At 49.3% G+C, this 27,905-nt stretch overlaps 4 protein-coding genes across 10 annotated transcripts in view; 2 read left to right on the top strand and 2 right to left on the bottom strand.

Annotated features, from left to right (window-relative positions):
• The first annotated feature begins 46 nt into the window (after positions 1–46).
• On the top strand, positions 47–9,362 carry MXD3 (MAX dimerization protein 3). Its single transcript, XM_049648652.1, has 6 exons — positions 47–2,737; positions 2,991–3,096; positions 3,747–3,776; positions 3,904–4,018; positions 6,117–6,300; positions 6,375–9,362. Exons 1-6 carry the CDS (start codon positions 2,668–2,670, stop codon positions 6,488–6,490), a joined length of 621 nt encoding a protein of 206 aa, XP_049504609.1. The 5' UTR covers positions 47–2,667; the 3' UTR covers positions 6,491–9,362.
• On the bottom strand, positions 7,140–10,485 carry PRELID1 (PRELI domain containing 1). The gene is made up of 5 exons (XM_049648651.1): positions 10,240–10,485; positions 9,449–9,674; positions 8,100–8,213; positions 7,908–7,986; positions 7,140–7,677 (listed from the first exon to the last, which is right to left on the bottom strand). The coding sequence occupies exons 1-5, from the start codon at positions 10,329–10,331 to the stop codon at positions 7,529–7,531; spliced, it is 660 nt and encodes a 219-aa protein (XP_049504608.1). The 5' UTR covers positions 10,332–10,485; the 3' UTR covers positions 7,140–7,528.
• Positions 10,486–10,534: 49 nt separating this feature from the next.
• On the top strand, positions 10,535–15,694 carry RAB24 (RAB24, member RAS oncogene family). Of its 4 annotated transcripts, XM_049648653.1 has the most exons (9): positions 10,535–10,868; positions 10,950–11,098; positions 11,182–11,250; positions 11,454–11,532; positions 11,641–11,708; positions 11,785–11,884; positions 12,099–12,149; positions 12,289–12,351; positions 12,469–12,841. In XM_049648653.1, the coding sequence occupies exons 2-9, from the start codon at positions 10,982–10,984 to the stop codon at positions 12,531–12,533; spliced, it is 612 nt and encodes a 203-aa protein (XP_049504610.1). In that variant the 5' UTR covers positions 10,535–10,868; positions 10,950–10,981; the 3' UTR covers positions 12,534–12,841. The 4 variants fall into 4 exon arrangements, with proteins under 4 accessions (XP_049504610.1, XP_049504611.1, XP_049504613.1 ...); XM_049648654.1 differs by lacking the exon at positions 12,469–12,841 and adding an exon at positions 15,454–15,694 and having other exon boundaries at positions 10,535–11,098; XM_049648656.1 differs by lacking the exons at positions 12,099–12,149; positions 12,469–12,841 and adding an exon at positions 15,454–15,694 and having other exon boundaries at positions 10,535–11,098.
• A 2,816-nt stretch (positions 15,695–18,510) lies between these two features.
• The window catches only part of NSD1 (nuclear receptor binding SET domain protein 1), a 146,319-nt gene continuing 136,924 nt past the window's right edge, over positions 18,511–27,905 (bottom strand). For 3 of the 4 annotated variants that reach the window (XM_049648612.1, XM_049648610.1, XM_049648611.1), the window contains 4 exons: positions 26,932–27,073; positions 23,999–24,105; positions 22,041–22,245; positions 18,511–20,438 (listed from right to left, as the gene is read on the bottom strand). In XM_049648612.1, the coding sequence (XP_049504569.1) occupies positions 18,808–20,438; positions 22,041–22,245; positions 23,999–24,105; positions 26,932–27,073 (2,085 nt within the window). In that variant the 3' untranslated portion in view covers positions 18,511–18,807. Of the gene's footprint in view, positions 20,439–22,040; positions 22,366–23,998; positions 24,106–26,931; positions 27,074–27,905 lie in introns of those variants that run through there. The other variant, XM_049648609.1, reaches the window with a different exon arrangement.

The raw sequence follows: 27,905 nt of genomic DNA on the forward strand, positions 1-27,905 counted from the left end.
CCCTCCCCCTCCCCCCCCCCCCCGTTTTTTGCTGGGGGGTGGTGTTTCTCCCCCCCCCCCCCCCCCCCCCCCCGGCTGGTGGCCCTGACCTTAGTCTCCGTGCTGTTTCTAGCTTGAATCCCACCCGTGACTTTCAGGATGAAGTTTCATCTTCAGTGTGATCACTGTAGTGCCCTTGCAGCTGCTCTGTCACTTCCCACAACTTCTAGTTGGAGTGTCTCTAGTTTTTCAAGTGTGCCTTGCTACCTTCTTCTGGGAACTCTCCTTCTTCAGAATCCCTCCCTGCCATCTTTCCCTCCACTCCAAGCTGGACCTCCTGGGTCCTAGAGGTCTGGGCAGTAGGTTTGTGCCTGCACTGTATGGGTACTGATGTTAGTGAAATAAAATTGGAAATTCATTCACAAGCCTTGTGTGGCATCCTTTCTTCAGACATAATTGACTGTGGGTGAGGGTTTAGAGAACCAGTCAGCCTACTGTGGGCCTTGCCAGCCTCTGGAGTCAGCCTGCACCATGCTCATTTTCTGTATGCTAGCCACATCGGCCTTCTTTTGGTCTGCATGCAGTCTTTTCAGCGTCAGGCCTTTGCACCTGTTGCTCCTCTGTGTGGAATTCTACATACCTCCTATACAGAGATTACACCTAGTCACCACTTGCCCAGAAAAACCTCTGACCACCTGGATTAGGACACACACATGCTTCTAAGAACTTGCCTTTACACTGTGTCTTTTCCTATGAGGACCTGTCCAAGTTGTAACTCTTTTGTGTGATTACTATGTCGATTCCTATCCCTCTTGCCTGTGAGCTCTGCAAAGGCAGGAACTCTGTCTGGTTTTGCCCATTTTGTATTCTCCAGTAACCAGCACAGAGTCTGGGGTCCAGTAACTGCTCTGGTAATACCTTGTGAGTGAATGGATGGGTGAATGGGTGGGCAGTTTCAACAGTAGTTTGGCCCTAGCATGTTAGTGGTTCCTCTAGGAGTGACTCCTAGAGAAACCCGAAGGTTTTTCCCCTCAAGGACTAACTGCTTTGTATCATGGGTTTCCCAGGACTCTTTTTTTTTTTTTTAATGTTTGTTTATTTTTGAGAGAGATACAGAGTGCAAGCAGGGGAGGGGTAGAGAGAGAGAGACAGAATCTGAAACGAGCTCCAGGCCCCGAGCTGTCAGCACAGAGCCCAACGCGCTGCTCAAACTCATGATCAACTCAGGATCCGCGAGATCATGACCTGAGCCGAAGTCGAAGGCTTAACCAACTGAACCACCCAGGCGCCCCCCAGGACTGTCTCTTAATAAAAGAATCCTCCCTCTCCTCTTCCCTCTCCATTTCACACTCAGCCCCAGCCTGGCTTAATTCTCCACCCTGTAACAGCTGCTTTCATCTTCCTGTCTCCACGGTTAGGACTGTCACTGTTCCCGCAGGTTTGGCACACCTACTGGTGCTGCCCTTAGAAGTCACTGCATATACTCCTTTAGAAAGCTAAAACGTCATGTTAAAGAAGTGGCCCTGCACTCAGGCAGCCAGGGGCTCTGTGGGAGGAAGAAACCTGCGTCTGGTTGCCCTGGCCTCAGAAGTCAGCTGCAGCGTACTGGGCACAGATGGGCAAGGGCTCTTGTCCTGCGACAGCGCTGTCGTCACAGGGCTTCCTGAACTTACAGGAGCGAGATCACTTCCCAGTCACACGGCTGAGAAGCAGCAGGGACAGGAGAGGAACCCAACCTTGTCGGCTCCAGAACCCAGGGCTCCCCTACAAACTAGGTCGCCTGCTTCCAGAGTATGGCCTGGTTTGTGAAGTTGGTACCCCCTGCTGACATTTTCCTAGCAACAATAGTTTCCCTGCAGATGAGGGGGAGGAGGAGCCAGGAGACCATTCCCCTTCACCACAATAGGAAGCTGAGGCCTAGCAGGGGTCTACAGGGGCAGATGGCAGGCAGGCTAGGGCACAGACCCCCGAGCCTTGGGAGCTGGATCCGTGCCCCCTCCCCTGGCGCCTGCGCACTGCAGTTCTGTTCCCGCCCAACCCCGCCCAATCGCCCGGGTTTTCAAATTTGAAACCTGCTCCTTTTCCCGCCCGAACTTGTAGGGCAGCGGAGGGGGAGGGTGGGGCCGAACGCAGCCAATAGTGCCTCACAAGCTCCCCGGCCCCGCCCTGAAGGTGACGACAGCAAGCCGCAGTAGGCAATGGGCAAATGGGCAAAGGTGCCCGCTGGCCCCGCCTCCGTGGCGCCCACGTGCAGCAGTCGAGCTGGGGCCTCCCAGAGACCACGGGTGCCCGGATTACCATTAGGGGCAGAGTCTTCGCTATCAACTCCGGGCTGGAAACTGAGGCCCTGATACTCCCAAGTAGTCGGCGTGGGGTCGCTGAACGAAATGGGCAAGATGCGGCCCCATTCAGCCTGGGGACTCACTCAAAAACTGGGCCTGGAGGAAGCGCCCGTGGCAGCCCTGGGAGTCTGAGGGGCCGGGCTGGCTCGTGGAGGTGGGCTGCGGTTCCCTGGTCCCTTTCCAGAGGGGCGGGGCCAAGAACTGGGCCGTCCGGGGGCGGGGTGTCTCGGAGGCGGTGCCGGGGCCCCTGTGTTTGTTGCACCGTGTCAGTTACATTGTAACAAAAGTGGTGCAGCCGCTCTTAGGGCCAGCACTTTAGGCCCGCTCGCCACCAGCTGTCTCCGACATGGAACCTGTGGCCAGCAATATCCAGGTCCTGCTGCAGGCGGCCGAGTTCCTAGAGCGCCGCGAGAGAGGTGAGGAAGAAATATTGGTCAGACTCCAGGCAGCAACCTCGCTGACACAGGCCTAGACTAGACTTGGCTCCCAACTGGAAGGACGCATGCATGGCCTTAGGCAGTAACCCTGAGGCACCCTTTCTCAGTTTGGCGGGGTGGTGGGGTTGGGAAAATGGCCCTGGCGCCAAAAACCCTTCCCTGACCGTGCCTTGCCAGGGGCGCCTTCAGGGACCAGCCCCAGCCTGAAGCGGGCGGGGGCTGTCTCTGGCAGAAGCTGAGCATGGCTACGCGTCCCTGTGCCCGCACCGCAGTCCGGGCCCAGCCAACAAGAGGAGGAAGCGATCCCCCCAAGCTTCTGGCACGCTGGACAGTGGGCGGTGAGGAGTGCTGGGGACGGTGGGGAGAGGAGCGGGGATGGGTCCCTTCATCGGGCCTCACCTTTGCCCACTTCCTCCTTGTTGCTTGCATCTCTGGGCCAGATCCTTACCCTGGAGGCAGTTCAGACCTCTCCTGCCATCTCCTCACTCCCCTCTATTCGTTCAGGGACTATTTCTTGAGCACCCCTGTTGTGTCAGGAGCTATAAATAGGATACTTCAGGGTCCTTCTTCCACTCACACTAGCACACTCCACATCTCACTCCACTCGATTTCTCCCACAGGCTTCCTCCTCTTCTCTCGTGTCAGCCCTTTGCACATGCTATTCCCTCCAATTTTAATGCCTCTCCTTCCACTACCCACTTTGGATAGCTTGTTTCTGGCCCAGCTCAACTGTCATCTCTGCCCAGGAAGCCCTTCCTGACTGCTGGTAGGTGGCCTCTTTCGGACCCCACAACCACCTGGGCAGGCCTCCCAGCTTTTGGCCCCATTTGTCTCTTTCTCTCCTGGGGATTCCAGTGCCCAAGGCCGGCACAAAATCCCCACATTGGGCTAGTTTGGAGCAGACAACTATAGTGGATTTTAAGCCCCTGGGGCTGAGGGTGTGGTAGTAGCTGACACCCCCTCACCCCATCCTCCCTGGCATTGACAGGTCTGTGCACAACGAGCTGGAGAAGCGCAGGTGAGTCCTAGCTTTGCTTGACATCACCAGGCCCCAGGAACCACCTCCCTCTGGCCTCCCCTCCCCTACTGCCCCTGTGGCCAGCAAGGCTGGGCTGGCACTGCCCTCCAGACCCCTTCCCCTGCAGGAGGGCCCAGTTGAAGAGGTGCCTGGAAGAGCTAAAACAGCAGATGCCCCTCGGGGCTGACTGTGCCCGGTACACCACACTGAGCCTTCTGCGCTGGGCCAGGATGCATATCCAGGTATGGAGCTACCCCTGCACCCTGGGGCCAACCTGCCAGAACTCCTGAGAGGTATAGTAGGGGGAGGGGCTGAGTGGAACTGGGGAGAGAGGCCTGAGGTCATAGGTCAACAGTGTGACATAGGACAGTTCTCTATGCTTTTAGCTTCCATATGTGTGAAGTAGGAAGAAAAGCAGAAAGTAAGGATTGTTATGAGGCTTGAGTTTGCTCAGTAAATGTTCACAGCTATTACAGCTATTATATCACTTCAATCCTAACTGGCAAGTCACTTAGCCTCTCTGGACTTTACCCTCCTCTGTAAGGAGAGACATGTCTGTTGACAATATTTTGATGTGTCATGTGTCAGGGTCCCTAGAACTGCAGAGGGCTGGTTTTCACTCTCCCACTCTCCCATCCTTCAAGGCCTCCGGTTCTCAGCCCTCTACTCTAATACCATTTTGGAGAGTAGTTCCAGAGGCCAGGAGAGGGGAAGGTCAGAGGAAGTCAGTCACCTATCCTCCCAGGGCCCTTCCGCTGCCTGGGCTAAGCTCAGCACCCCCTGGTGGACAGGAGTGGGGTATGCCCCAGGCAGCACCCCTACTCCCACCCCCAATGGGAGCTTAGGGAATGGACTAAAAGTGGCCTTGGAAACAAGAGGCCTTTTCTTGTCCTTTTGGCCCTTTTGGCCTAGGAAGAAAATGGGGGCACAGGAGGCTAAGGACCAAGCAGCACAGCTAATGAGAGGCAGAGTCATAACCCAGGCCCAAGTTCCCTGATTTGCAGTTTCCTTCAAGTGTTTATTGAGCACCTGTTCTACCAGGACCTGTTGTAGGCACCAGGGGTTGTGGTAGAGAGATCCATGTGCTTATGCAGCAAGTAAATCACGGTGTAGGGAACGTCAGCACCACCCCATAGTGCCTGCAATCCTGGACTCTGTTGAAGGACACCCTGGTCAGGTAGCAGGCCCATTTCTCACATGGAGCTTGCCTGGTGTGGTTCTTGGAGAGATAATGTGTGCCCCTTGGGTGCTGGCTGGCTGGCCCATGGGCAGGAGCTAGGGATTGCTCCTTCCTTGAAGTCCTATATCCCCTGTCCTGGCCCTACCTGTTTTGCCTTCTCCAGGCCATCTTCCATTGTCTTCCATCTTGCCCTAGAATGTTCTTTGTAGCACATAGATCTCCTTAGGTCTACTGCTGGAAACCTTCCGTGGCTCTTGACAGGACAGTCCCAGTTCCTGCAAAACTGCAGGCCCTTCACAACTCAGGCCTTGCTACTGGTCAGCTTTTGGTCTCCCATATCCCTGTACCCCACCAGAAAAGCTTAAGTCTCCATGCTCTTCTCAGTTTCCCTCTGCTATGATGCTTCTTCCTGCCCCATTTTGCCTAGGCAGCTCTTACTTATCCTTCTGCACCCAGTACAAATGTCCCCTCATCCAGTACTCCCCTTCTTGTTGACTAATGCAGACTTCTGCCCACCAAAGGCTCTGGTGGGAGGACCTTTGGCCCTCCAAGTCCCTGGAACCCAGGCTGGCAGAGCTTGAGGAGGATTAATGCTGAAGGCGCAGGGTTCCTGGGAGAGTCTTGACTAGGAGTCACAAACTGGTAGCCTCGGTTTGGTCTATAGTTTTCTAAAAATTTATATTAGTTGGCAGCACTTAAAAGGACATTTGACATGAAAAAGTCTGACTTTCCAGCTTCTCTTAAATCAGGATGTCTGGCAGCACCAAGTCCATTTGCATGTGGCTGTAACTGGCTATTACCTGGAGGTGGCCACCTTGAGTCGTGGTGCCCACTTGCGGGTGTGTGGCAGTCCTTCCCAAAACCTGCTGCTCGCCACTACAAGACTCCTTTCACATCGCTGGACCAGGCTCTGAAGGCCTGAGATCGTGGTGCCCGCCCTCCCCAACTCCTCAACTCCTCAACACGAGAGCGTTCACAGGCCATTTACATGGGCCCAGAGGGCAGGAGGGCTGGCTTCCCAGAAGATGCGGGAGCTCTCTGGGGCCCAAATTTAGACGCCCCTGGTCGGGAGCAGACAGTCACTGTTGAGGTGTGGTGGGATGAACCCCGGGCCCCCAGGCAGCTGACCCCACAGCCCCTTGCTCCCTTGGGACCTGCAGAAGCTTGAGGAGCAGGAGCAGCAGGCGCGGCGGCTCAAGGAGAAGCTGCGCAGTAAGCAGCAGAGCCTGCAGCAGCAGCTGGAGCAGCTCCGGGGGCTGGCAGGGCCAGGTGAGAGGGAGCGGCCGCGGGCAGACAGCCTGGACTCTTCAGGCCTCTCGTCGGAGCGTTCGGACTCAGACCAAGGTGAGTGCTCCGAAGCTGAGGGGTTGTGTAGACTGAGTGGGCCGGGTCTGCTGACTGGACCCTTCCCTGTGTAGAGGAGGCAGAGGTGGACGTGGAGAGCCTGGTGTTCGGGGGCGAGGCTGAGCTGCTGCGGGGCTTCGGCGCAGGCCAGGAGCACAGCTACTCACACAGCAGAACCACCTGGCTATGACCTTCACCGCCCCAAAGTGGGCCTCTACCCTCAGACTACTCTCCGCTCTGCCGGCAGGAGTCCTCCCCAAAGCCTCAGGGGCTGCTCGGAGTCACCTCCTGTTGCAATGGACTAAAAGGACCCTTGTGTGGGAATAGGTGCCTGCCCCCAACCTTGCCGCCGGCTGTCCCTCCTGGGGGAGGGGTGCCTGGGTTTCCCCTGAGCCCCATGGGGCAGGCAGCTTAGGCCTGGGCCACTCTTCCAGGCCTTTTTTTTGTAGCACTTGGCTCTGCTGTCCCCAAGGGGGCAGGAAGTCTCTTGGGCCTTCACATTCCTTCCTAGACAAGGCTCTCTGGCCTTTGTCCCAGATACTGTACAGTATTTTCATTAAAAGCCTCTTTACTAACTTCCTGTACATGGTCTTGCCCGATGAAAATGGGGAACTCCCAGCCGCAGACAAACTGGAAAAGAGGAAATGAGATCAGTAGCCATTACTGACACTGTTGACCATACCAGCCGTGTCCCTTTAATTTTCACAGTTGGGGGCTGTCTGTCCCCAGTTCATGGGCGGGACGAGGCTGAGTGAGATGACTTGCCTGAGGTCCAAAGCCAGGAGAGCACAGAGTCAAGATTCAAACTAAAGCTTTCTGACTCCAGAGCTAGGGCTGACTGAATTCAACAAGTATTTATTGAGTGCCTGTTATGTGCTAGGCATTGTTCCAGGTACTTGGGACACATATAAAGGTCCCTGCCCTCATGGAGCTTACAGTCTAGCATTTATTACCACTGCATCTGCACAATGCCTGTGACCCTGGGCACTTCACCGCGCCTCTCTGTGCCTGTCCTCAGCTGCCCGATGCGGGAGTAAGCAGGCCCAGCTCAGACATGGTAACATGCCTGGTGCACTGTAAATGGCAAACGGGACACCCACCCCCAACCCACCACCCAGACAGTAGAAAGGGCTGGAAGTTGACTTTTAATAATAAAGTACAAGGGGGAAAGGGTAGAGGGATTTGAGCCGGGTGGTCAGGTGTCCTACCGCACCAGGGCCTGGGCTAGCTACACAAACTGCTGCTGCTGCTGCTGCTGCTTGGTGGCCGCCTTGCTGGCAAGGTCCTTGGCCTTCTCTGTAGCTGCCAGTGCCGTCTCCTTTGCCTTCTCCTTGGCCTCCTTGGCTGTCTCAACAAGGGTTTTGGAAGGGGCCTCACCTGCAGCAAAGGGCAGGGGCTGGCTTCAGAGGATGCCAAGAGACCTATTTCATCACCCCTCCATGACACTCACCCTCTTTGGGCCAGGCCCCACTGGAAAGGTGGTATTTGCCCCAGGGGAGAGATCAGGAGTCCCAGGCTTAGAGTGGGGTGGTGATAGCCACAGACTCCACACAAATCAGGGCAGCTAGGACTTGACTCCAGCTTCTCTTTGTGCCCAGAGCCCTCACCTTGCAGCTTGGCCAGGATGTATTCAAAGCCCTTCATAGTCTTGGTCACATTGCTTTTGAACCGGGCAAGGCCAAATTCCTGGCAAAAGAAGAAAGGGGTAAAGCTTTGGAGCTTCCCACTGATCCCTAGCCAAGCCTTTGTGCCAAATGCCTGGGCCCCCAAAGACCCAGCACCCCCACAAAGCTGCTCACCTGGACAGCTCTGGAGACACCAAATAAACTAGAGGAGACCCAGGCTTCCCGGCGGATTTCGGTCCAGCCGCTGTTATCAGAGTTCACACAGTAAACACATCGTTCCTCCACCACCTGTGCGGGGAATCAGGCCAACCACAACTGTAGGGGTGTCTTTCACTTTACCAAACTTGCACATCAATGTGATCCCCTGCCTCTCTTTCACAAGGTAAGGCAATAAAATGAAAACGTACTTCTTTCACTTACTGTATGCCAAATCTGCATTTTAGGAAGAGCAAGAACATAAAAAAGGCCATTTTGCTAACACCTCTCCTCTAACTCTTCAAACTAAAAGGCATACAGACTCGAGATCAGTAGGGTGCCTTCCAGCTCTATCCTGGTCCTGGATTTTGTTTGCTAGGTTTCCATGCAGTGCTTTTAGCCTGCCTTCCACCACTACAGCTCTTGAGCTCCCATTTCCAAAATGGAAATCTGGCAATCGTCACAGCTCATTATCAGAGAAGTGGACCAGTATTTCCAAAAGAAACATTTAAAACACATGTCTTGACAGCTGGATCACTATCTTTGTAATTTATAAAAACAGGTTATGCCCTCAGGATAGTCTGCTGTGAAGCCTTCAGAAAACTCTGGGGGAGAATATCAAGGTGCCTGCTCACTCTGTGACCTTGCAGGACACTTCCCCTCTCTGAACCTCACTTCCCTCTTTGCATAATAGAGAGTAATTCCCACCTTTCCAGGGTCACTGTGAAGATTAGCTGAGAAAGAGAATGAAGAGTTCTCTGAAAGCTTTTAGAATATTCACAAGCGAGAAAATACTGCACTAGCTTTCTTTAAAGTTTTCAAGCTTTTTTATGTGCAAAAAATCAAAACGTGTATGAACCTCTTCCACCAAAATCTCAGACAAAAATCCATTATATAAGACAGATAAATGTCTTAATAAACATCATAAGACAGAACTCCTCTAATTATGGGGCAAGAGGCCCAGAACCTCTCCCCTCTGAGGCACAAAGGAATTCCTTATGGCTTGATGGACTCATGTTTGAAAATTACCACCTCCCTTCCTCAGCATCACTCCTGTGAGCCCAAACTATACATGTGCCAGGCACAGTGAGGGTACTCTGTATTTAGTACTTGGAACAACTCTGTAGAACAGGTACCCTCAGTATCAGTGAGTTAAAAGACTGGTCCAGAGATACTAACCAGCTGAAAAGATCATCTGAGTTACACTCTAGAGCTATCACTCCCTAGTAACAGATCTGCCCCAGACCATAGAAGTTCCTTCATGGCTCCCTAGCCACAGGTACCTGGAGTTTTCTACTTCTGGGGGAACAAGGGGAGGGTAGTCTCACCATCAGCCGGGCATGGTTGATGTTCCAGGTGAAGGTGGTCATGGTCTGGTTCTGCGGGTCCACAATAGAATCCTCCAGGATGTACACCGAGTGAGCAACATTGGCAGGAAACAGTCGCTCGGCCCAGCGGGGCATCCTGTTAGTCTTGGTCAGGAGACGCCGGGACAGGAGCTTCTGGTCAGGGGTCACCTCCCGGTGCACTATGTCTTCCGTCAAGACATGTTTGCTGCAAGTATCAGAGTAAAGGTGACTCTAGGGAGCATGCCGCCTGTTGGGTTTCCCATTTGGAGCCTCCTGGCCCAGAATGGCCATGCCTTCCCCAAACTTGGCACGATCACCTGCAGTGATAAGTGGCGTGCCTCGGACCTGATCTAGAGTTCGTTGAGCCTATCCGCAGGCAAATTCCAACTCCCGCCCCCCTCGCTGACCGGTCCAGCTGGACCTCATGATTTATTACACCCGTGGAGAATGCCACAGGCACTGGAGTTGGCCAACGCCCGGATTTCCAACCTCAAGATCCCTCCCAACTCAAGTTCCCCCGCCTCTTCCTGCCTCACCACCCCGAAATGAGAGAACCTTGGACTACAGCCTCAAGTAAACCACCGCCCAGGCCCAGCCTCTTTCCACTACCTTGCAGGCCTGGCCGCTTCCCGGATAGGGTTTTCTTAACCTACAGATGGCCACGGTTCCGCCGATCCCCTACCTCCGACTCGATGTCGAGTCCTTCCCGGCCCCACACTTCGATCTCCAAACAGCGAGAGGGGAGGACTGCTCTTTCCAGGGCCACGTACCTATAGGGATTCGGGTACCGCTGCCAGAAGGCAGCGAACACTTGGTCCCAGGAACTCCGGAGCACGCTCTGGCCCAGGAAATACTTCACCATCGTCCCGGCCGGGGCGGGCTCAGCGTCCAAGCAGCATCAGGGGTGCAAAGCCCGGGGTGGGCACGCGGAGGCCGGGCCGCGGCTCGGCGCACGCCCTCCAGGCTCGCAGCTCAGTCACCACCGCACCGCGCCCAAGAAGCCGCCGCCGCCATGAGGAGTTGTCCGGCCGCGCGCAACTTCCGGCGCATCCGCGCAGTACCCACCACTTCCGGCGCCCGCACACGTGATCCCGCGGCCCCGCCCCTCCCTCCTCACCCCTCCCCCTCCCCCGCGGGAGTCGCGGAGCTGCGGGTCTGACCCAGGTTGAAAGGGCCCCAGGTTCCGTGGGGAATCCGTGCGGGAACGACGCCTAAGCCCAGCAAACGAGCTGGGCGGTGGCGTGCGGCGTGCGGCGCCGTTAAGGGCGCTGCCGCGCGCGCTCTCAGGCCGCCCCGAGTCCTGGGGGGACTTCGAAGGAGGATCCGCGCCTGGGGCCAGAGAACGGGGCAGACGGGGGCACTGCCGGAGGCCGAGCCGACGCAGTGTCTCCAGTCGTAGGTTGGTGCCTGGGGTCGGGGACCGAGGTTTGGGCGCTGCCTGCCTGAGCGGAGATCCGGGTTTGCCTCCGCCCCCGCTCAGGACCCTGACGCGAGTGAGGCGGCCCCGGGAGCATGAGCGGGCAGCGCGTGGACGTCAAGGTGGTGATGCTGGGCAAGGAGTACGTGGGCAAGACGAGCCTGGTGGAACGATACGTGCACGACCGCTTCCTGGTGGGGCCCTATCAGAATGTGAGTGCGCTCCGCGGGGCCGGGCACGAGTGGGAGGGAGCTGACCGGCACCCGCGGCCCTGATCGCATCCCCCTGATTGCAGACCATCGGGGCCGCCTTCGTGGCCAAGGTGATGTCCGTTGGAGACCGGACGGTGACTTTAGGTATTTGGGTAAGTCCCCTGGGCAAGTAGTCCTGAGATCACCCAATCCTGAGGAGGCTTAGGTTCTCCTATTACTGACTGACTTGTCTCTTAGAGGCCGTTCTCTAAACCCCAGTTTAAAAATAGGGGTCTGAAGGACGTGATAGTAGTTTGCAGTCTTGGGGAGTAGCTCAGTAACTCAGGCCAGGGCTAAGCCGCTCCCTGCCCTTCAGGACACAGCAGGCTCTGAGCGCTACGAGGCGATGAGCCGAATCTACTACCGGGGTGCCAAGGCTGCCATCGTCTGCTACGGTAAGAGAGGCTCTGGCCTGTTCCTCAAACAAGAAGGGTTGGGTGTCAGGCCGGCCTTAGAGAACAGCCCCTGACCCTTGGTGTGTTTCCTGTGCGTCCCACATCAAGACCTGACGGACAGCAGCAGCTTTGAGCGGGCAAAGTTCTGGGTGAAGGAACTGCGCAACCTAGAGGAGGTAAGTGCCAGACCTCACCAGAGGACCAGAGGCTGGTGGTCCATGGGAGTGACCCTGACCTTGCCTTCTGCTCCAGGGCTGTCAGATCTACCTGTGCGGCACCAAGAGTGATCTGCTGGAGGAGGACAGGCGGCGTCGACGTGTGGACTTCCACGACGTCCAGGACTATGCAGACAGTAGCTATTCCTCAGCTCTCTGGGGGTGGGGGAAGTGGCTGCTTGGGTGGATCATAAAATAGGGACTGCCTTAGCTGCCATGGCAAGATCCCTTGGGAAAGTCTTCTGGCCTCCCTGAATGTGTGGGGTCCATTAAGATTCCCTGAATTGCTAGCCTTCCCCTTTTTGTCCACCTGATTCTCAGGTAGGAGGCTTTAGTCATTTCTCCTTACAGATATCAAAGCTCAGCTCTTTGAAACATCCAGCAAGACAGGCCAGAGTGTGGGTGAGTGCTGTCCTGGGCCTCACAGCAGAACAGGCAGGGGCACCAGAGGCGGCAGAGAAGAGCCTAGAGGGCTGGGTTATTGGGTGATTCCAGGGTTACTGGCTTTGAGCCCTCACTGACTTGTCCTTTTTCCTGCCAGACGAGCTCTTCCAGAAAGTGGCAGAGGATTACGTCAGTGTGGCTGCCTTCCAGGTGATGACAGGTGTGTGCTTCCCCAGCCTCTCTGGAGACTTCCTCTAGGCCCGCTGCATCTTGCCCCCTTCACAAGTTACCTGATCCCCAAACAGAATGGTGCTAAGTTGCCACCTCTCTTTGACAGAGGACAAGGGCGTGGACCTGGGCCAGAAGGCAAACCCCTACTTCTACAGCTGTTGTCATCACTGAGTCACCACCGCTCAGCTCACCTGGCCTGGGGGGCTGAAGGGGATATTAAAGGGATTGCCCCAGAAGAGCTAGACCTAGCTCTCATCTGGGGTTGAGTGGTCAACTCTCTGAGCTACCCCCAGTCCCCATGGCAGCAGGGGTGGCACCTGCCTGTGCTGGCCCATGGAATGGAGGCAGCATTGGTCTGACTGATGGGCACGAGGAGGGTAAAGGCTTATTTGGACCCAGGCTCCTGCCCTGGACAGCACTTGTGTCTTCAGATTATTTAAGTGGCTTCTGATTTGTAAATAAAATCAATGCACTGTGAATCACACTCAGCCCCTCTCCCTGCTGTGCCAAGACACCTAGTTCTTTCTGGGACCACCTGGCTGTCCTAAGGCTCCTACCAGCTCTTACTCTTTTGGAAACCAAGTAACTTCACCCCAGGGATGCAGCTGAGATAATAGAGAAACAAAAGGGCTTTTTCCTGTTCTTTAGGGGAGACAAAGATAGGTGAGAGGTTGTGGTTGGGGCAACGCAAAGCAAAGCTCACGATTCCATCTTGGTGTCGACAAGAGCAAGGTTTAAATGGTGTCCAGAGATCAAAGGGTCAAGTACTCCTACCTCAGACTGGCTGGTTCTACCACTACTGTCATGTCTAGGTCCATGAGTCATGTCTGTGGCTCAGATCCTAAGCTTCTCAGCAGTATCTTACAATGTGGTTTAATGGAAGAAGAATCCTACATTCTGCAAGACAGAAAGGTCTTTTAGATCCAGACTGGGATCCAGTTCAGCTATCAACAGAAAAAGGACCTGAACTCGGCCTGAGTTTCTCATCTGTAAAATGAGGTGACCATCACCCAGTTCAGGATGCTGAAGATCCAGAGCAAAAAGTAACTCTAGGACTGAATGCTTGTTTTCTCATGCTACCCCCTGCCCCAGGGCTTTGTGCTGAAGGGGTAGGAAGTTCAGGACTAGGTCAGAAGGAGAGACAGACTCCGAAGATTCCCTCAAAGTATATTTTTGGGCCTTAGAAGTATCAGGCATTACTGTACACAGGGCTGATGCTTCCTCTTCAACTAAAAAGCATATGGCAGTTCTTTCTAGTATGGGAGGCCTGGGCCAGGTCTTCTACAGTGCCTAGCACCTATCTCTGAAGAACTAAAAACCTGGCCAGAATGGCCAGACTCACACTCAGAAAGTACTATGGTTCCGCTTCCCTTTTTAAAACCAATTCCTCAAAATACCCTTCCTTTATGGGTAATGGAAGCTTCCTGTATAGGGGCTAAAACAGACACCAGCCATTCCCAAAGGAAGTGAAAAACATTCTGGCAGATGGTGGCTGCAGGGAGAAAACCCACACAACTCCTGGGAGATGCTTAGAGGAGAGGCTCACCTCCACCAAGTCCCGGACCTGGGAACTATCTCAGGGGCTGGTTCTGCTCTCACCCAAACACATCCTCCCTCCTGTTAAAGCTACATCTCCCCACGGACAACAAACAAAACACAGGGCAAGGGCCATAAGAGTAAAGTTAAACTTTACTTTACAGTAATTTTTCTATATACAAAGAATTACAGTACATGTTTATGGGGACTCCTACAGGGCTCCCCTCTTTTTCACTAAGAGTTTCACTTACAGCTGACCATCTATGGGGGGAGGGGGCAAAAGACCAGTGATGGACCTCAGCCGACACCCCCCCCCACAACCCTTTCTTAAAAATATAGAGATCTCTATTGTCAGCTTGTTTCTTTGCCAAGACTTAGCTGCTCTTCCATGAGCTCCTGTGTGCTGCACTCATCCATCTTCAACACACTCCTCTACATGCACACACAGGCAGCACCCACCTTGGACCTGGAGACCGCCTGTTCTCTGCCCCTCCCCTGGAAGTTTAAAGCACCAGGACCATTCACTTCTGCTCCTACTCCCTGGGCTCATCTCCTGTCCACAAAGCTTTACTGGACTTCCAGCGTGTTACACCTGAAGCCCCTCAATAGCCTGAAGTTTTGAAAGCCATGGGAAAGCAGCTCCAGAGAAGGGACCATGTAAGAGTTTAACATGATTTTGCTTATGCTGGTAGGAAACATTTCTTCTCAGGCGGTGGATTTCTAATTAAAATAAACTCTTTCCACCTCCTTAAGAAATATTACCCTTAGTCTTCATAAGCAATAGAGGTGCTCCCATGAGAGTGGAAGAGGTAGAGAGGGGCAGAAGGTAACCGAAGGAGAACCCCACAGTAGGAGCTCTCTACCAACCTGTCCTAGGCAGTGTGGACGGAGACTACACCAGGTGACAAGGTGACACCAGCCCTGAGAAACTCAATGACCACCCTCGTCTGGATACAGCATCTCTTCCATTTAGGACTGCGCTGAACCACTCCAGGGTTGGGTGCAGGATTCACTGAGGCTCTGCCTTCTTCTCTAATAGAGCCTCAAAGAAACCATTCCACATGAAATTTCTTCCTCCCAAACAGGAACCCCGGTTTCTCAAGTCACCAGTCCCTCACCCCTTGGCAGTGCTTATTTATACCAGAAAATTAGCACCATCATTACATTTTTTTGTGTGTGTTCAAAGCAATTATCTATTCTTATTTCAATTGTACTACAGCAACCTCTGGCCCTGCTGTACTGTCCCTAGGAAGCTCGGCTGAGAGCTCACTGGCTGTAGCCAATGAAAGTCTCATGCAGCAGCTACCTAGCTCTAAGTGATCTGGAATGTCTAGCTCATGAAGCAGCCCAAGCATTATTCAGCAGGAAAAGGGGCTGTGGCAGCTCCTTTCTTGTCATGATCTCAGGTTAGGACACTGGGTCACTCTGACTTCCTGGTTGACAAACCCCAAGAGGATGACAATATCCCCCAAAAAGCCTTAGGAGAAAACCCACTTTATAGGAGCTGAGGGCAAAATCCATCCACATTTAGTGCTTTCCTGATTCCTCTCCACAGGGGAAGCTGCCAGGACCAGACTTCCTTCCTGCCATTCTGTTCTCATGATGTGACCTGGGAGTCCAGCTCCAGTAAGTAGATGCTGCTGAGCCTGGAAAAGGATCGCTGATGCACTTCGTGCCCTGACTGTAGTGTGGGGTAGACAATGTGAAGATAAAACAATTATTTCCATCAATGCTAAAGATGCAGATTTGGTAGTTTTTCATTAGAGGATCAACACAGTGATTTAAATCACCTCAAACTCAGTAACTTCAGGGGGAAGCAGACATTTAAAAACCTGGGATGCTTCTGTAGCAATCACAGCTATTTTGCTATTACAATGGGTTTGCTCCAGGAGAAGCAAATGAGGCTTTGAATTCAAATTTCAACAGTTTTTCTGACTTAACAGGGCTAGGAGACATATTGGTTCTTTAGTTACCTATGGAAGCCAGCCATGGCTTCCCCCTCTGAAACATTTCCTGAGGACTGGCTTAGAGGCAGACGCTCTTGAGATCCTGATTTCCAGGCCCTTGGCCAAATACCAAAATACCATCCTGCACAAAGATCAGGAGTTTCTAAGAGAAAAGCTTTCCTTTTAACTGCCAATTCACGCCCTCTGGAACAAAGGTCTCAGTACAAGACTCCAGGAGAGTCCCCAAGGGCTGGCAAGGTCACTCCCTCACCACTGTCCTTCATGCAAGGGTCTCAATTTCCCAACAGACCAGTCCTTCTGACTCTGCTTCTAATTGTATGGTGACTGCTTTCATGATGTTAACAATCTGGCATCAGATGCTGCTATCAGTGGGCCTGATAGCTCAATTTCTAGTTCCCATTCCACCTAAGAGTCTTTCAGTAACCCTCACAAAAGCCTGGCTGTCCATCCATTTAGATAAAGAACTGCCACCATCCCCCACCCCAAACCAAGCACAACTCAAAAGTTGTTTTCCCAGGCAAGTCTGGAAGGAAGTTTCCAGTAAATGGTGGAGAATGGAAAGAACCAAAACAAAATCACAAAGTGGCCAATCATGGCCCACCTTTCCCTTAACTCCTTGTCCTAGAGCGGCTGTCACGTCAATTACCTACCAAAGCCTACTTCAGAGAAGCTATTTAAGGATCAAACTTCTCCACTTAAAATTTTTTTACATAGCCTGCACATACCCCGCCCCCCCCAAATTCACAGTTTATTTCATGAAACAAAGAGCTACGGTAATTTAACACACAACATAGTGAAAGGAGATTCTGACAGTGCAGTGCGAATATCTTTTTCTGATCACAACTACTGATGACAGGAGAGAAAAGGGCACAGGACTGGCACCAAGCAAACCCTACTCATACAGCCTAAGAGATTAGGGAAAGGGACCTACTAGCTGCAGTTATATACTTATTATTCTCACACATGATAAATACTTAATATAGTGAACTTTAATGTTCTGGGTGGATTTCTTTAAAAATATCTTTTCCATGGTTTAAAATTTTTTTTAAAAGAAAATAAGATGCTTTGTTTTCTCTTCCTTTTGAATAAAGAGCATTTCCTCTCTCATGATGTGGGAAGAGAGGATGAAAAGGGGAGAACTAGGCAGGTGGAATTTACAGAGGAGATTCCGAGGTCTAAGTGAGATGCAGAGGTATGCCCCTAAACTTGGGACAGCCCTGCCCAGCCTCGTACCTCTGCCTGAGTTCAAGTGTCTCATCCCGAGACAGCCTTTGGGAAATAGATGCAAATTCTTCTTTTAATCTTTATATAAAGCGCAAATGCTTCTGTAACTATTGTTCCCTCCTTAGAAATGATATGGGTAACCTCAATAGAAACTTAGGAGGAGGAAATTGGGACAAAATACAGAATCCTGTTGAGGGTGTAAAAGCCATAACTGAGACAGAATGGCCGGGAGACATTTGGGCCAGGAGATGGCCTGTTGGCTAAAGCTGCTGGCTAAGTTGGCAAAGCAGAGAGGTAAACGTTTGGTCTAGGGACAAAGGAGGGGTGAGTGAATGGGAAGGAACTGGCCAAACAGCACTTCCTGTTGGCAGTTGGTGAGCTGGGTGAATAGTAGGGCAGGGTAGCACCAACAGATTTCCCAGCCCTTGGGCCCCAGCTCAGGGCAGCAGTAACAGATAATCAGCAGTTATGAGGAATCATCTCTCAGACTGGACATTGCTCTAAACACCATATCTTGCCAGTCATAGGGGAAGGGTTCTGGCTTGCCTTTGAACTAAGTCAGCAGGCAGGTGCTCTCAATATAGAACACAGCAATTCTCAGGGATAGGGTGGTAGAATCTACCAGTGAAGGAGAGGACTCCCTCCATTCAGGTAGGAGGGCAAAGGATCAAAAGAGAAGTAATTTTCTATCAGATCTGGCACTCTCCCTGAGCCGGCAGTAGATCTAGCCCAGAGCTTGCCAGAGATTCCCTATGTCCACTGCCCGACTCTGAAATCTGAAAGCACCTGAGTGTTTGGGGGGCAGGCATGGGGTGGGTTGATGTAAAAGGAGGAAAATCAGTAGAAGAGAAAGGTAAGCTTGCCAATTGCCTTCTTATACTCTGGGAAAGCTACGTCCTTGTAGAGCTCAGCCCCCACAACCAGCTACTCTGCCCAGGACAGATCTTTAGATTCTGCCCAGCCAACAGCTCCACATGGCCTTGATGCAACCCCCTCTCACCTATAGAGGAGACCTCCACATAAGGGTGTGTGCATAAATGTGCACACTCAACCAGGAGACACTTACTCAACACACCCACTTCTGGGGCCACAGAGGACATTACAAAATGAGTCTGTGGAGCCCCAGGGCCCCTCAGAACTTCCTGTTATTTCCTGGTCAAAGGTTCGTGAAAACAGCCTGGGAACCCAGGCAGGCATGTTAGGCTCACAGGGATCAGGTCTTCTTTATCTCTGTATCTCCTGTCAGTGACTAGCACCTGGCCTAGCACATGTGAATGCTCAAGAAATCACCACTGATATGAATAGATGTCAGTTCCTCCCAAGTGTTCATCAGGGCCCTCAATGGGGTTCCGTAGAACTAGAGAAATAGCTTCGAGAGCCCCTCTAGCTTCCAACCTAACCAGTGGAATTGAATCCCATGCTTGACTCCAGAGTGGACTTTTTATTTCAAGTTACCATGTGTAAAGGTTGGAGGAAAAAGACCCAAGTCTGTCTGTCTCCTTGGTTGGGGCCCACTTGGATTTCCATACATGGTTTACACAACCACATGCCCCCACTGGCTAATGTCACAAGAGTTCTGAGTGCTGGGATATAAGGAAAGAATAACAGTGGGAAAGTGTTTGTTGGGGTCTGTTTTTTTAAGAGGGGAAAAGAAAGATGATTTCCCTTCCCCAAGAACCCTGGGGGCAGCTGGTCTGGTCATGTGACATTTACTCGTATTATTTCTGTTCTGACCCTGCACACTTGTGACTGGAAGGAGCCTGGTTAAGAGCTGGAAGTGTATTTTGCTCTGGTTTAGGGTCTTGCCCTCTTCCAAGAGACCAGCAAGTCTGTGCCAATGTCTGTGTGCTCCCAGAGGACCAGCAAGACGGTGATATTGTCTGTCCAGCCACTATGGGCCAGAGCCCTGGCCCTGGTGAGGCCTTTCCCAGGGCCCAGGGACTCTGCTCTGCGGTTGCCAACTTCTTCTCTTCAGTACAGAGGGAGGATGGGGCCTTCCCAAGAGGCCTGAAGGATTGCCCATTCTTGGCAGCAAGTCCAGGTAGTTGCTGGCCTCCAGCCATCTGCTTCACCTGCTTCACCAGGCCCGGTGCTTGACTGGGAGGCCCTGGTGTCTGCTCCACCCCCGCAGATGCTCTTCCTGAGGCCGGAGTTGTTGGCTCATATAAAAAAGCCTTGGCAGGAGCCTGAGAGAGAAGTCTGGCCTGGGTGAGTGATTTAACCGCTTGCCAGGGGTGCTCCGAAGGGACTGCTGCTTTCCCTGGTGGCTGCAGGATAGGATCTGCCACACTGCCTCTCTCTACAGCTCTCGGCATCTGCCCTAGACCTTTGCTGGCAGTCCATGAGCTTGATTCCAACACCGGCATCTTGTCATCAATCTGTGATGTGACCTCATGAGGTGAAGCAGCCCGTTCTTTCTGGTGAGGAGTTAGGTCCATGAGATCCATTACCAAAGCAGCTCTATTTTTTGACTGAGTATTCTGGTCCACGGGCCTCAGTGCTTTTTCTTTAGCTACCAGGGTCTGGACCACAGCTGATAGTACTTTGTCAGGAGGTGGGAGTCTCTGGGACAAAGAAGCATGGGATTTGTCTGGGGGCCTGTCTGAAGTCTGGGGTTTGGGACCACTGGTGACTAGCAGTCTGTCTGGAGGTGGAAGTCTTAGACCAGTAGGGACTGGGGCTTTCTCCAGTGACTGGGGCCTTGGGCTGGCAGCACCTATGGATTTATCCAGCCTTGGGTCAGCTGTCCCCAGAGGTCTTTCCAGTGGTTGGGACCTGACTGAGGGTGAGGAGCTTATGCCGGTCACTGGAGAGGGTTTGTCAGATAGTTGGGGTCTTGGTCCTGCCACTGCAGGTGGCCTGTCCAGTGGCTTCTGGCTGGATACCAAGGATTGGGGTTTGGTCCCCGACCCAGCAAGGTCCCTGACCCTATCTACAGGCTGGGGCCTGGAGTCAGTTCTGTCAGGAGGTCTTTCAGGCAGCGGTGGCCTCTGACAAGTTCCTGCCAGAGCTTTTTTGGACAGTGACAGTGTCTGGTTGGTGTCAGCAGGCAGCTTATCCAACATCTTGGGCCCCTGAGCAGCCACTCCTGATGAATGCTCTGCCAGGTGAGTGCCTGGGCCTGGAGGCAGCGGTACTGGGGGAGGCACATACTCACGGATCTCCCCAGGTTCCAGAGGGTTGGGCCCGCAGGGGTCATGCTCAGTACAAGACAAACGCCCATCCAACTTGGAGATGAAGAGCATCCCTTCCCGATGCTGCTTACAAAAGGAACTGGGACACATCTCACAGAAGGAGGCTGCTTCCTTCCCACAGATGTCACACTGATGCCAAGGACACTCCCATTTCCCTGAAAACACAGATGTGAAACAAACCCTTAGGAAAATAAGCAAGGTACATGAAATGGGCCATGGCTCTGAGCCTGGGTCAAAGGAGTGATTTCAAACTGCCACCTTCTGCAGATCAGGTCACTAATCCAATACCTCCCCTTGCCCCAGAATCTCAGATTCTCCTGTACAACACATAAAAATAAAAGCCAAGTACCAAATAGCAAGTAAGTATCAACTAAATATACAAGCAGAGGTAATTTCTTATTACTATGACTATTTCTATCAAGGGGGAAAAAAACCCAAATGTCCCTTTAGATAGAATGTGAAGATACTACTTTCACAGGTTTGCAAACTCCATTTGTCTTATATAGCCTTTAAAATATTCAACTCTAAGGGGATAATCTCAATTATTTAAACTTCTGCTTATTTGGTTATATTTAGGAACAGGGAACTGATACACAACTGTGAAAAATGGGAACAGATTTTCCTTTGCTCAATTTTAAGCCTTGAAACCAGCACAAACTTGACCTATACTGTGCACACAGAACCAGTGGAAAAGACCTTTACTTACCATCTATTTGCCCCCATTTCATGACACCTGAGAGTCTCTGCCATGGACAGTGTTTCTGCCTCGGCTCATAGTTTTCAAATAAACTATGCTAGCCCTGACTCCTGGCTCATAGGCAAGATCAGTTCTAGTGTGGCCTGTGCCAGCTATAATCTTGAGTTACTGATTTTGAAACGATTCTCCATTTCTATTTCCTGGCGCTGACAGGTCATGTTGTGGCCTTGCCCTCACACTACCTCCATTTATATGATTTCATTACCCTAGCAACTGTACACTGAAGGAAAGCTAGTTCAGAGACAAACTCCTCTCACTCTCACCCTAAAATTCTTCTCTTTCTGCAATTCCCGGAAGCAGGCCACTAGTGACGTATAATCTCACTGGGAGTGGCTCCATACTGCTTTCATACCTCCGTCATCAAAAACAGACCACATATCCAAGTGCCTCAAAACTCTTCTAACTCCAAGTAACTGCTCAAAAGTTAGTGGCTTCTCCAGCTACCAATTCCCAGACACTGTCTGCCTAAGCAGCTCTCTCACGCGTTAGCTGATACAGTTGACTCTCCTTCAGAGGGGTGTAGGTGAGGGGGGCTAAAAGGGTGTCTAGTCCACAACTCACTGACTGGAATAACCCCAAACTCTATGCTGTCTTAACCTCTCTTTCTTTAGAAAGGAAACATGGCTTAGTGGCCTTGAGGTCAGAAAACCTGGCTTTCAGTCCAGCTCCTCCATCTATATGCTCTATTGTGACAATTCATCTCACCAAACTGGACTCTCAGTTTCCTCATCTGCATCATGGGAAGGTGAAAAGGTCTCATCTTTATGGGTTGCTGGGAGGATAAAATAACATAACATAAATTGTAAATAAAGTGCTTGACATATGATGAGTAAGCTTCTGTTCGCTTCTCTGTAACCTAGGATTCCAAGCCTTTATTGTCATTTATTTCCAGAATGAGAACATGAACCATACCCCCTCAACGCTATGCTTGGGAAGACCAAGGGGCTGTTACAATTACAGCAGAGAACAAAGAGCACCCTAAATGGATTTTAGCACCAACCTGCTGGTCGCTTGGTTAGATTGAGACAGTCAGCGTGGTAAACTTTTGGGCAGCCTGGCTTCTTGCAAGAGACGAGCTGGCCAGCATCCCCACAGCTGAAACACTCATCCTCTCTCTCCTTTGTGATTTCACCCTGGGTCCTGCGCTTCCCCTGTTGCTTCTTCTTGAATTTCTTTGACTTTTCTTCCGTGGCAATGGGTTGATTCTAGAGGTCAGATATTGAGCAGTCAGCATTCTGTCGATACATTAGTTGTATGATCTTGACCAGGTTAACTATTCTCTCTGAGCCTCAGTCTCTCCTCTGGGAAGAGACAATCCTCATAGACTGTTGTAAAGATAAGAGAAAATACAGGAAAGGCACCTGGCACATCATAGGTACCCAATAAATAGTTGCATTAATTCTAACTTTTCTATGAACTACTCCTGCCACCTGCATGAAATAAGAGAAATAAACTTTTTTGTTAACATACAAGGCTGGTATTAAAGGTTCCCCTTTTGTAAGTTTTATTTTTATGTTTGTCTGGGTATGTATGTGTGTGTATGCATACAGATTTCTTAATTTATTCAACACCCCTTCACTGAGCACTTTAGTAAGAGTCACATGCTAGGAAGACACAGAAAACTAATTCATTATCCTTGCCCTCAACAAGCTATGTGCCTTCATCTATGTCAAATTAGATTCATGTCCACTACTCCCCAAGACAGACCCTGGTGCAGCCAGCACGTCTCCTCTGTGTTCCCTGCAGCCCACACTTGCTTACCAAACCCCATGGTTTTCATCGCATTATTTATGTTAGATTAGAAACATCCAGGATCAATTCAACTTATTACTATCTCACAGTGATCTCCCATTTCTAAACTTCTCTCAAAATTCTTTCTCACTGATTCATGTGTGAAATGTTACATAGATGTTAAGGATGCAGAAACTGATATCCCTAGTGAATGTAACACCTTTACACTTGCGTTAAACATAGTTATTATTTTGATTTATAGGGAATAAATCAACTGGACACCTTTAAGAAACAAGACCATTTAACCAACCAACTAATGAAAAAAAATATAAAGATAATTTTGTTATTTAATAAAAGAATATTTTGTGGGTGTTCATCATCTTCATGTGTTTTTGAACCCCTTTAGTTATTGGTTTCTATGCTAATTTGCATTTTTCAGTTCTTAATATTGACTTCTATAATCAAAAAAGCATAATAGGAAATACCCAATTGGAGTCATTGTGTAGTTTACTCTTCATCAAAATTAAACTTCAATTTTCAATGTACTTTAACTTATGATAGAGAAATCTAGATGCATGTTCATCTATTATGGTCCATCCATTATGTAAAAAATTTAAGTCACTAAAGATGATAGTTAAGAAGACGATGTAACAGCAAGGAAAAAAATTTTATAGTATTTAAGATACAGACTTGCAAGCAATTCTTTACATTTACAGAATTGTAGATCAGTTAAAATGTACATAAAAACCCAGGAAGTAAGACACAACAATATTTATACTTTGTTAAGATGAAAAGATTAAGGGTCCTATGTTTATCTACAGTGTTATACTACATTTAGAATCTTAAATTCAATATTGGATTTTTTGATAGCTTTAAAAGAGAGAGAGAGGGAGACACAGACACCAAGAATGTAAGAAGCTTATTAGGAAATGTAAGTGAGATTAGCTGAGACCAATAAAGACATGGAAAGTAACCTACTTTACGGATTCCTATTTTACAGTTTTTTTAGCTAGAAAGGTATCACCAATTAGAAGTCAGACTGCTTAAAACACATCAACAATACCCAAAGATCAGCTCTTGTATAACCAAACTGATCATCAGAATGCTTATTTAAGTGCCAGACCCCAATGTTTTAATTCCAAAGAGACATCTTAAAGAGTCAGCCGTGCCACTGGTTAGGGAGGGAGGACCACACCATTATTCCCGATGGAAACGTTTGGAAGGTACCTTTGGCCTTACACCCAAAAAGCCACTGCAGTTTGGGGCTCCACATTTGCAAACAGTCTTTCCATTCCCAAGACATTCTAGGTTGTAGTTGAAGGTAAGTTCAGTGCCTGCATAAAAGACCATGAATATATTAACATCTATGGCTTTGATTACCTTATTTCTTTAAAAAAATTTTTTTTAATGTTTATTTTTGAGAGAGAGACCGAGCAAGTGCACAAGCAAGCACGGGGTAGAGACAGAGAGAGAGAGAGACACAGAATCTGAAGCAGGCTCCAGGCTCCAAGCTGTCAGCACATGGCCTGATGCAGGGCTGAAATGCACAAACTGCGAGACCATGACCTGAGCTGAAGTTGGGATGCTTAATTGACTGAGCCACCCAAGTACCCCTAATTACGTTATTTCTGTATTAATCATAAAGGATACTGACTTATTAGAGAACAAAACTTTGGGAGGGTAGGAAGGGATTTATTAACTCTAACACCACTATATTAATAAATTCTAATCCTGTAAAATTATTAATCAGCAAATACACTTAATAACAGAAAAACATAAATGGCTCAGCAACTTAGTATTTAAAATAGCCTTTACTACAGACATGTTAATTATCCCAAGTTGTTTGTTTTCTAACCCATTCAGATACTAAATATATTAATTCATTACCAAAACCTAACAAACAACAACTCATTGTATACAGTGATTTGCTAGGCACTAGGATTGCAAGTATGAAGAAAACACCTGTTGTTCTGTGCCAAACCTGGCAGAACTTAAGTAAGAGAGACATCTCAATACAGAGTAATGCCAGAGAACTCTATACCACAGACCTAAGGTCTGGCTTTAAATCCCTGTTACTACAATCTAGCTGGGTGATCTGAGCCCTGAGTACATTTGTTAAATGAAGAAACAACAATAATCTCACAAGCTTGTTTAGAAAATTTGGCATAATGCACATAGCAGTAATTTGTAAACTTTAAAAAGAGATGTACAGGGGCTCCTTAGTTGGCGCAGTTGGTTGAGGGTCTGACTCATTTTGGCTCAGATCATGACATCGTGGTTCGTGAATTCATGCTCCACATCAGGCTCTGTGCAGATGGTAAGGAGTCTGCGCCTCCCTCCCTCCCTCCCTCTCTCCCTTCCTCCCTCTCCTTGGCTCACACGCACTCTCTCTCTCTCAAAATAAATACATGAGCTAAAACAATTAAAAAAAAAACAAAGATGTACAGATTTAAGATACAAATTGTCCCCTTTCTGTCAAAAGTGCATTTTATCAGAGCAAAGAGCAAAGAAAACACACCAACATTCAAATTCAAAGCACATTAGGGAAAGCCTAACAAAATAATTCTCTATATGTATACAAAAGAGACTATTTCTGGGTGGGGGTAATGGTTCACCATTAACATATAAAATGATAATCATTAGGTCAAAATTATCAAATCTTAGGAAGATTTCCCATTGCAGACTGACCTATCTTCCATCAGTGAGACTAACCAATACATATAGTTTTTCATCTAATATTGAATTAATATAGATCATTATTTGCTTATTTGGCTAAGCAAATTATAAAGCAGCTGCCTTACATTTAGGGGTCCAAATGGTTCGAATCACTCATGTCCTGGTGAGGTTCACAATGTAAGGAGCTTACAGGAACTGAAGACTGACCCAGATAACAGCAGGGTTATGTCTCCCCTCTCACACCCACTGTGAAATACCACACTGAATGATAGATAATTCTATTCATATAATTCCATTCTTATTACACAATTTATAAGCATATAACTGAATTTTTATTAATTTAATGCACTTATAAAGCAACTCAACCATACATATACAAAGTTTAAGATAGCAGGATACTTGACATAACCTGCTGCTTACCCACCATCCACTATATAAACATACTGCATAGAGGATAAATCAGAAGGTACCGGTACACATAAAAGAAAGACTCATATGTTTCTAGAAAAGAGTCCAATATACAATAATCCTTGAGAGGTCTGCACTTAGGGGATGGCAAAGGGCGATGGAGAAAAGATAAACAAGGAGTATGATACATGTAGTAGACAGAAAGTATAACAGGTATGTGAAGAATCCACGAAGCTGAATGAGATGAGAGCAAGCTGAAAAGTTCAGACTCTACCTGCCAAGGCTGCAGCTCCCACAGACACTCCACATAGCACTGAGCACATTCTGTCTCATTCCCCTTATCCCACCCATGCAGACTGGAAGTCAAGTGAGAACAAGAACAAGGTCTGTGAATTCCCACACCATGCTACTTGAGCTAAGTGAATATGGGAGAAAAGAGAAGAAAAACTTGTGCCGAGATTGGTAGAGGAATCTACCCCCGGGGATAAAGACTATAAAGTTCCAAGTACAAATGTACTGAAAGCAGTCAGGAGAGATTTAAGAACTAAAGTCATGTGGCTAACATTTGAGTAATTAATACACAGGACACTCCTCCAGGGTGGTTAGAAGTGCCAGACTTAAGAATTCAAGTAACATAGGTATACCATATACCTCGCATTTTTTGCAAGGATTAAATATAATATGCTTGGAACAGTGTCTGGCAGTGGTGCCAGGGGCTGAGGAGAGAGAAAATGGGGGTTAGCATTTAATGGGTGCACAGTTTCACTTGGGGAAGATGAAAGGGTTATAGACATGGATGGAGGTGTTAGTTGCACAACAACATGAATGGATCTAATGCCACAAAATTATACACATTAAAAAATGGTTAAATGATAAGTTTTATGTTATGTATATTTTACCATACCACCACCACCAAGAAAATACTCCAAGCCAAGTACCACCTGGTACCTGTAAGTCTTTTATATATCCTCAAGAATTTGCAAACCTCATTTTGGGATTATGGGGCATATGGGAATTTTTAGATGCTCAAACCTGACATTCCTTTCTTAGCTCCAGAATCCTTAATTGATTCTTACCTGCTTTAATGTCACTCAGGGCAAAAAGACCAACACGGGTATCTCCATTCACAGACCATTTCTGTGTTTCACAGTTGGGCTGGCAGCAATGATTCATGAACCGAGCATAATTTCCTTTGGGACCAGCGTCAATGATTCGGTCCTAGAATTCCAAAAGATGCTGCTCATTAGACACTTCCTGTGTATTTTAATAAGCTAGAATTCCTATTTGTCAAATCTGACTCTCCCAGGAGTGGTTCTCAAAGTGTAGTCACTAATCCACATCTGTTACTTGCTAGAAATGCAAATTCTTGGGCTGCACCTCAGATATACTAAAGCAGAAACTTTTAGGTGGGGCCTAGCAATCTGTGTTATAACAAGCCTACTAGATGATTATGATACATGCTGAAGTTTAGGACCACTGTCTTAGAAGCAGCAGCTTGTCCCATCCTCTCAATTAGGTAGTCCTGAACCCTGGCTACACATTAGACATCACCTAAGTAGGGGGCACCTGGATGGCTCAGTTGGTTAAGTGTCTGGCTTCAGCTCAGGTCATGATCTCAACAGTTCATGGGTTTGAGCCCCATGTCAGACTCTGTGCTGACAGCTCAGAACCTGGAGCCTGCTTCAGATTCTGTGTCTCCCCTCTCTTTCTGCCCCTCCTCTACTTGCACTCTCTCTCTCAAAAATAAATAAAAGTTAAAAAAATTAAAAAAAAAAAAAATCACCTAAGCAGATTTTAATACTGATAATGTGACCCCATCTCAAACTAAGATGTGAATATCTGGAGGTGATGATCTCATAAACCAAAGGGTTCAACTTGATAAATGTTCACAAAGTTTCACACCAGGAAAGAAATCTGTTGTAACAGCCAGTGAAAGAAGTGGAGGTGGGGAGCTGGCAGACCCTAATATTCAGATACTAGGAAGAATCTGATACACAGAAAATAAACACACTAAGATGCTAGAATCAGGAATGAGTCCCAAATAGAATTC

The sequence above is a fragment of the Panthera uncia genome (genome assembly GCF_023721935.1).
Source record: "Panthera uncia isolate 11264 chromosome A1 unlocalized genomic scaffold, Puncia_PCG_1.0 HiC_scaffold_17, whole genome shotgun sequence".
In the NCBI taxonomy this organism is placed as follows: Eukaryota; Metazoa; Chordata; class Mammalia; order Carnivora; family Felidae; genus Panthera; species Panthera uncia.

What these genes read in the sequence shown, in the direction of transcription:
- MXD3 (XM_049648652.1), top strand. Translation starts at nt 2,668, where the DNA reads ATGGAACCTGTGGCCAGCAATATCCAGGTCCTGCTGCAGGCGGCCGAG. An exon ending in GGGCCAGGATGCATATCCAG is followed by an intron (nt 4,019 to 6,116) that starts GTATGGAGCTAC and finishes TGGGACCTGCAG; the next exon opens with AAGCTTGAGGAGCAGGAGCA. An exon ending in GCGTTCGGACTCAGACCAAG is followed by an intron (nt 6,301 to 6,374) that starts GTGAGTGCTCCG and finishes TTCCCTGTGTAG; the next exon opens with AGGAGGCAGAGGTGGACGTG.
- PRELID1 (XM_049648651.1), bottom strand. Translation starts at nt 10,331, where the DNA reads ATGGTGAAGTATTTCCTGGGCCAGAGCGTGCTCCGGAGTTCCTGGGAC. An exon ending in TCAACCATGCCCGGCTGATG is followed by an intron (nt 8,214 to 9,448) that starts GTGAGACTACCC and finishes TTCCCCGCACAG; the next exon opens with GTGGTGGAGGAACGATGTGT. An exon ending in CATCCTGGCCAAGCTGCAAG is followed by an intron (nt 7,678 to 7,907) that starts GTGAGGGCTCTG and finishes CCTTTGCTGCAG; the next exon opens with GTGAGGCCCCTTCCAAAACC.
- RAB24 (XM_049648653.1), top strand. Translation starts at nt 10,982, where the DNA reads ATGAGCGGGCAGCGCGTGGACGTCAAGGTGGTGATGCTGGGCAAGGAG. An exon ending in TGGTGGGGCCCTATCAGAAT is followed by an intron (nt 11,099 to 11,181) that starts GTGAGTGCGCTC and finishes CCCTGATTGCAG; the next exon opens with ACCATCGGGGCCGCCTTCGT. An exon ending in TGCCTTCCAGGTGATGACAG is followed by an intron (nt 12,352 to 12,468) that starts GTGTGTGCTTCC and finishes TCTCTTTGACAG; the next exon opens with AGGACAAGGGCGTGGACCTG.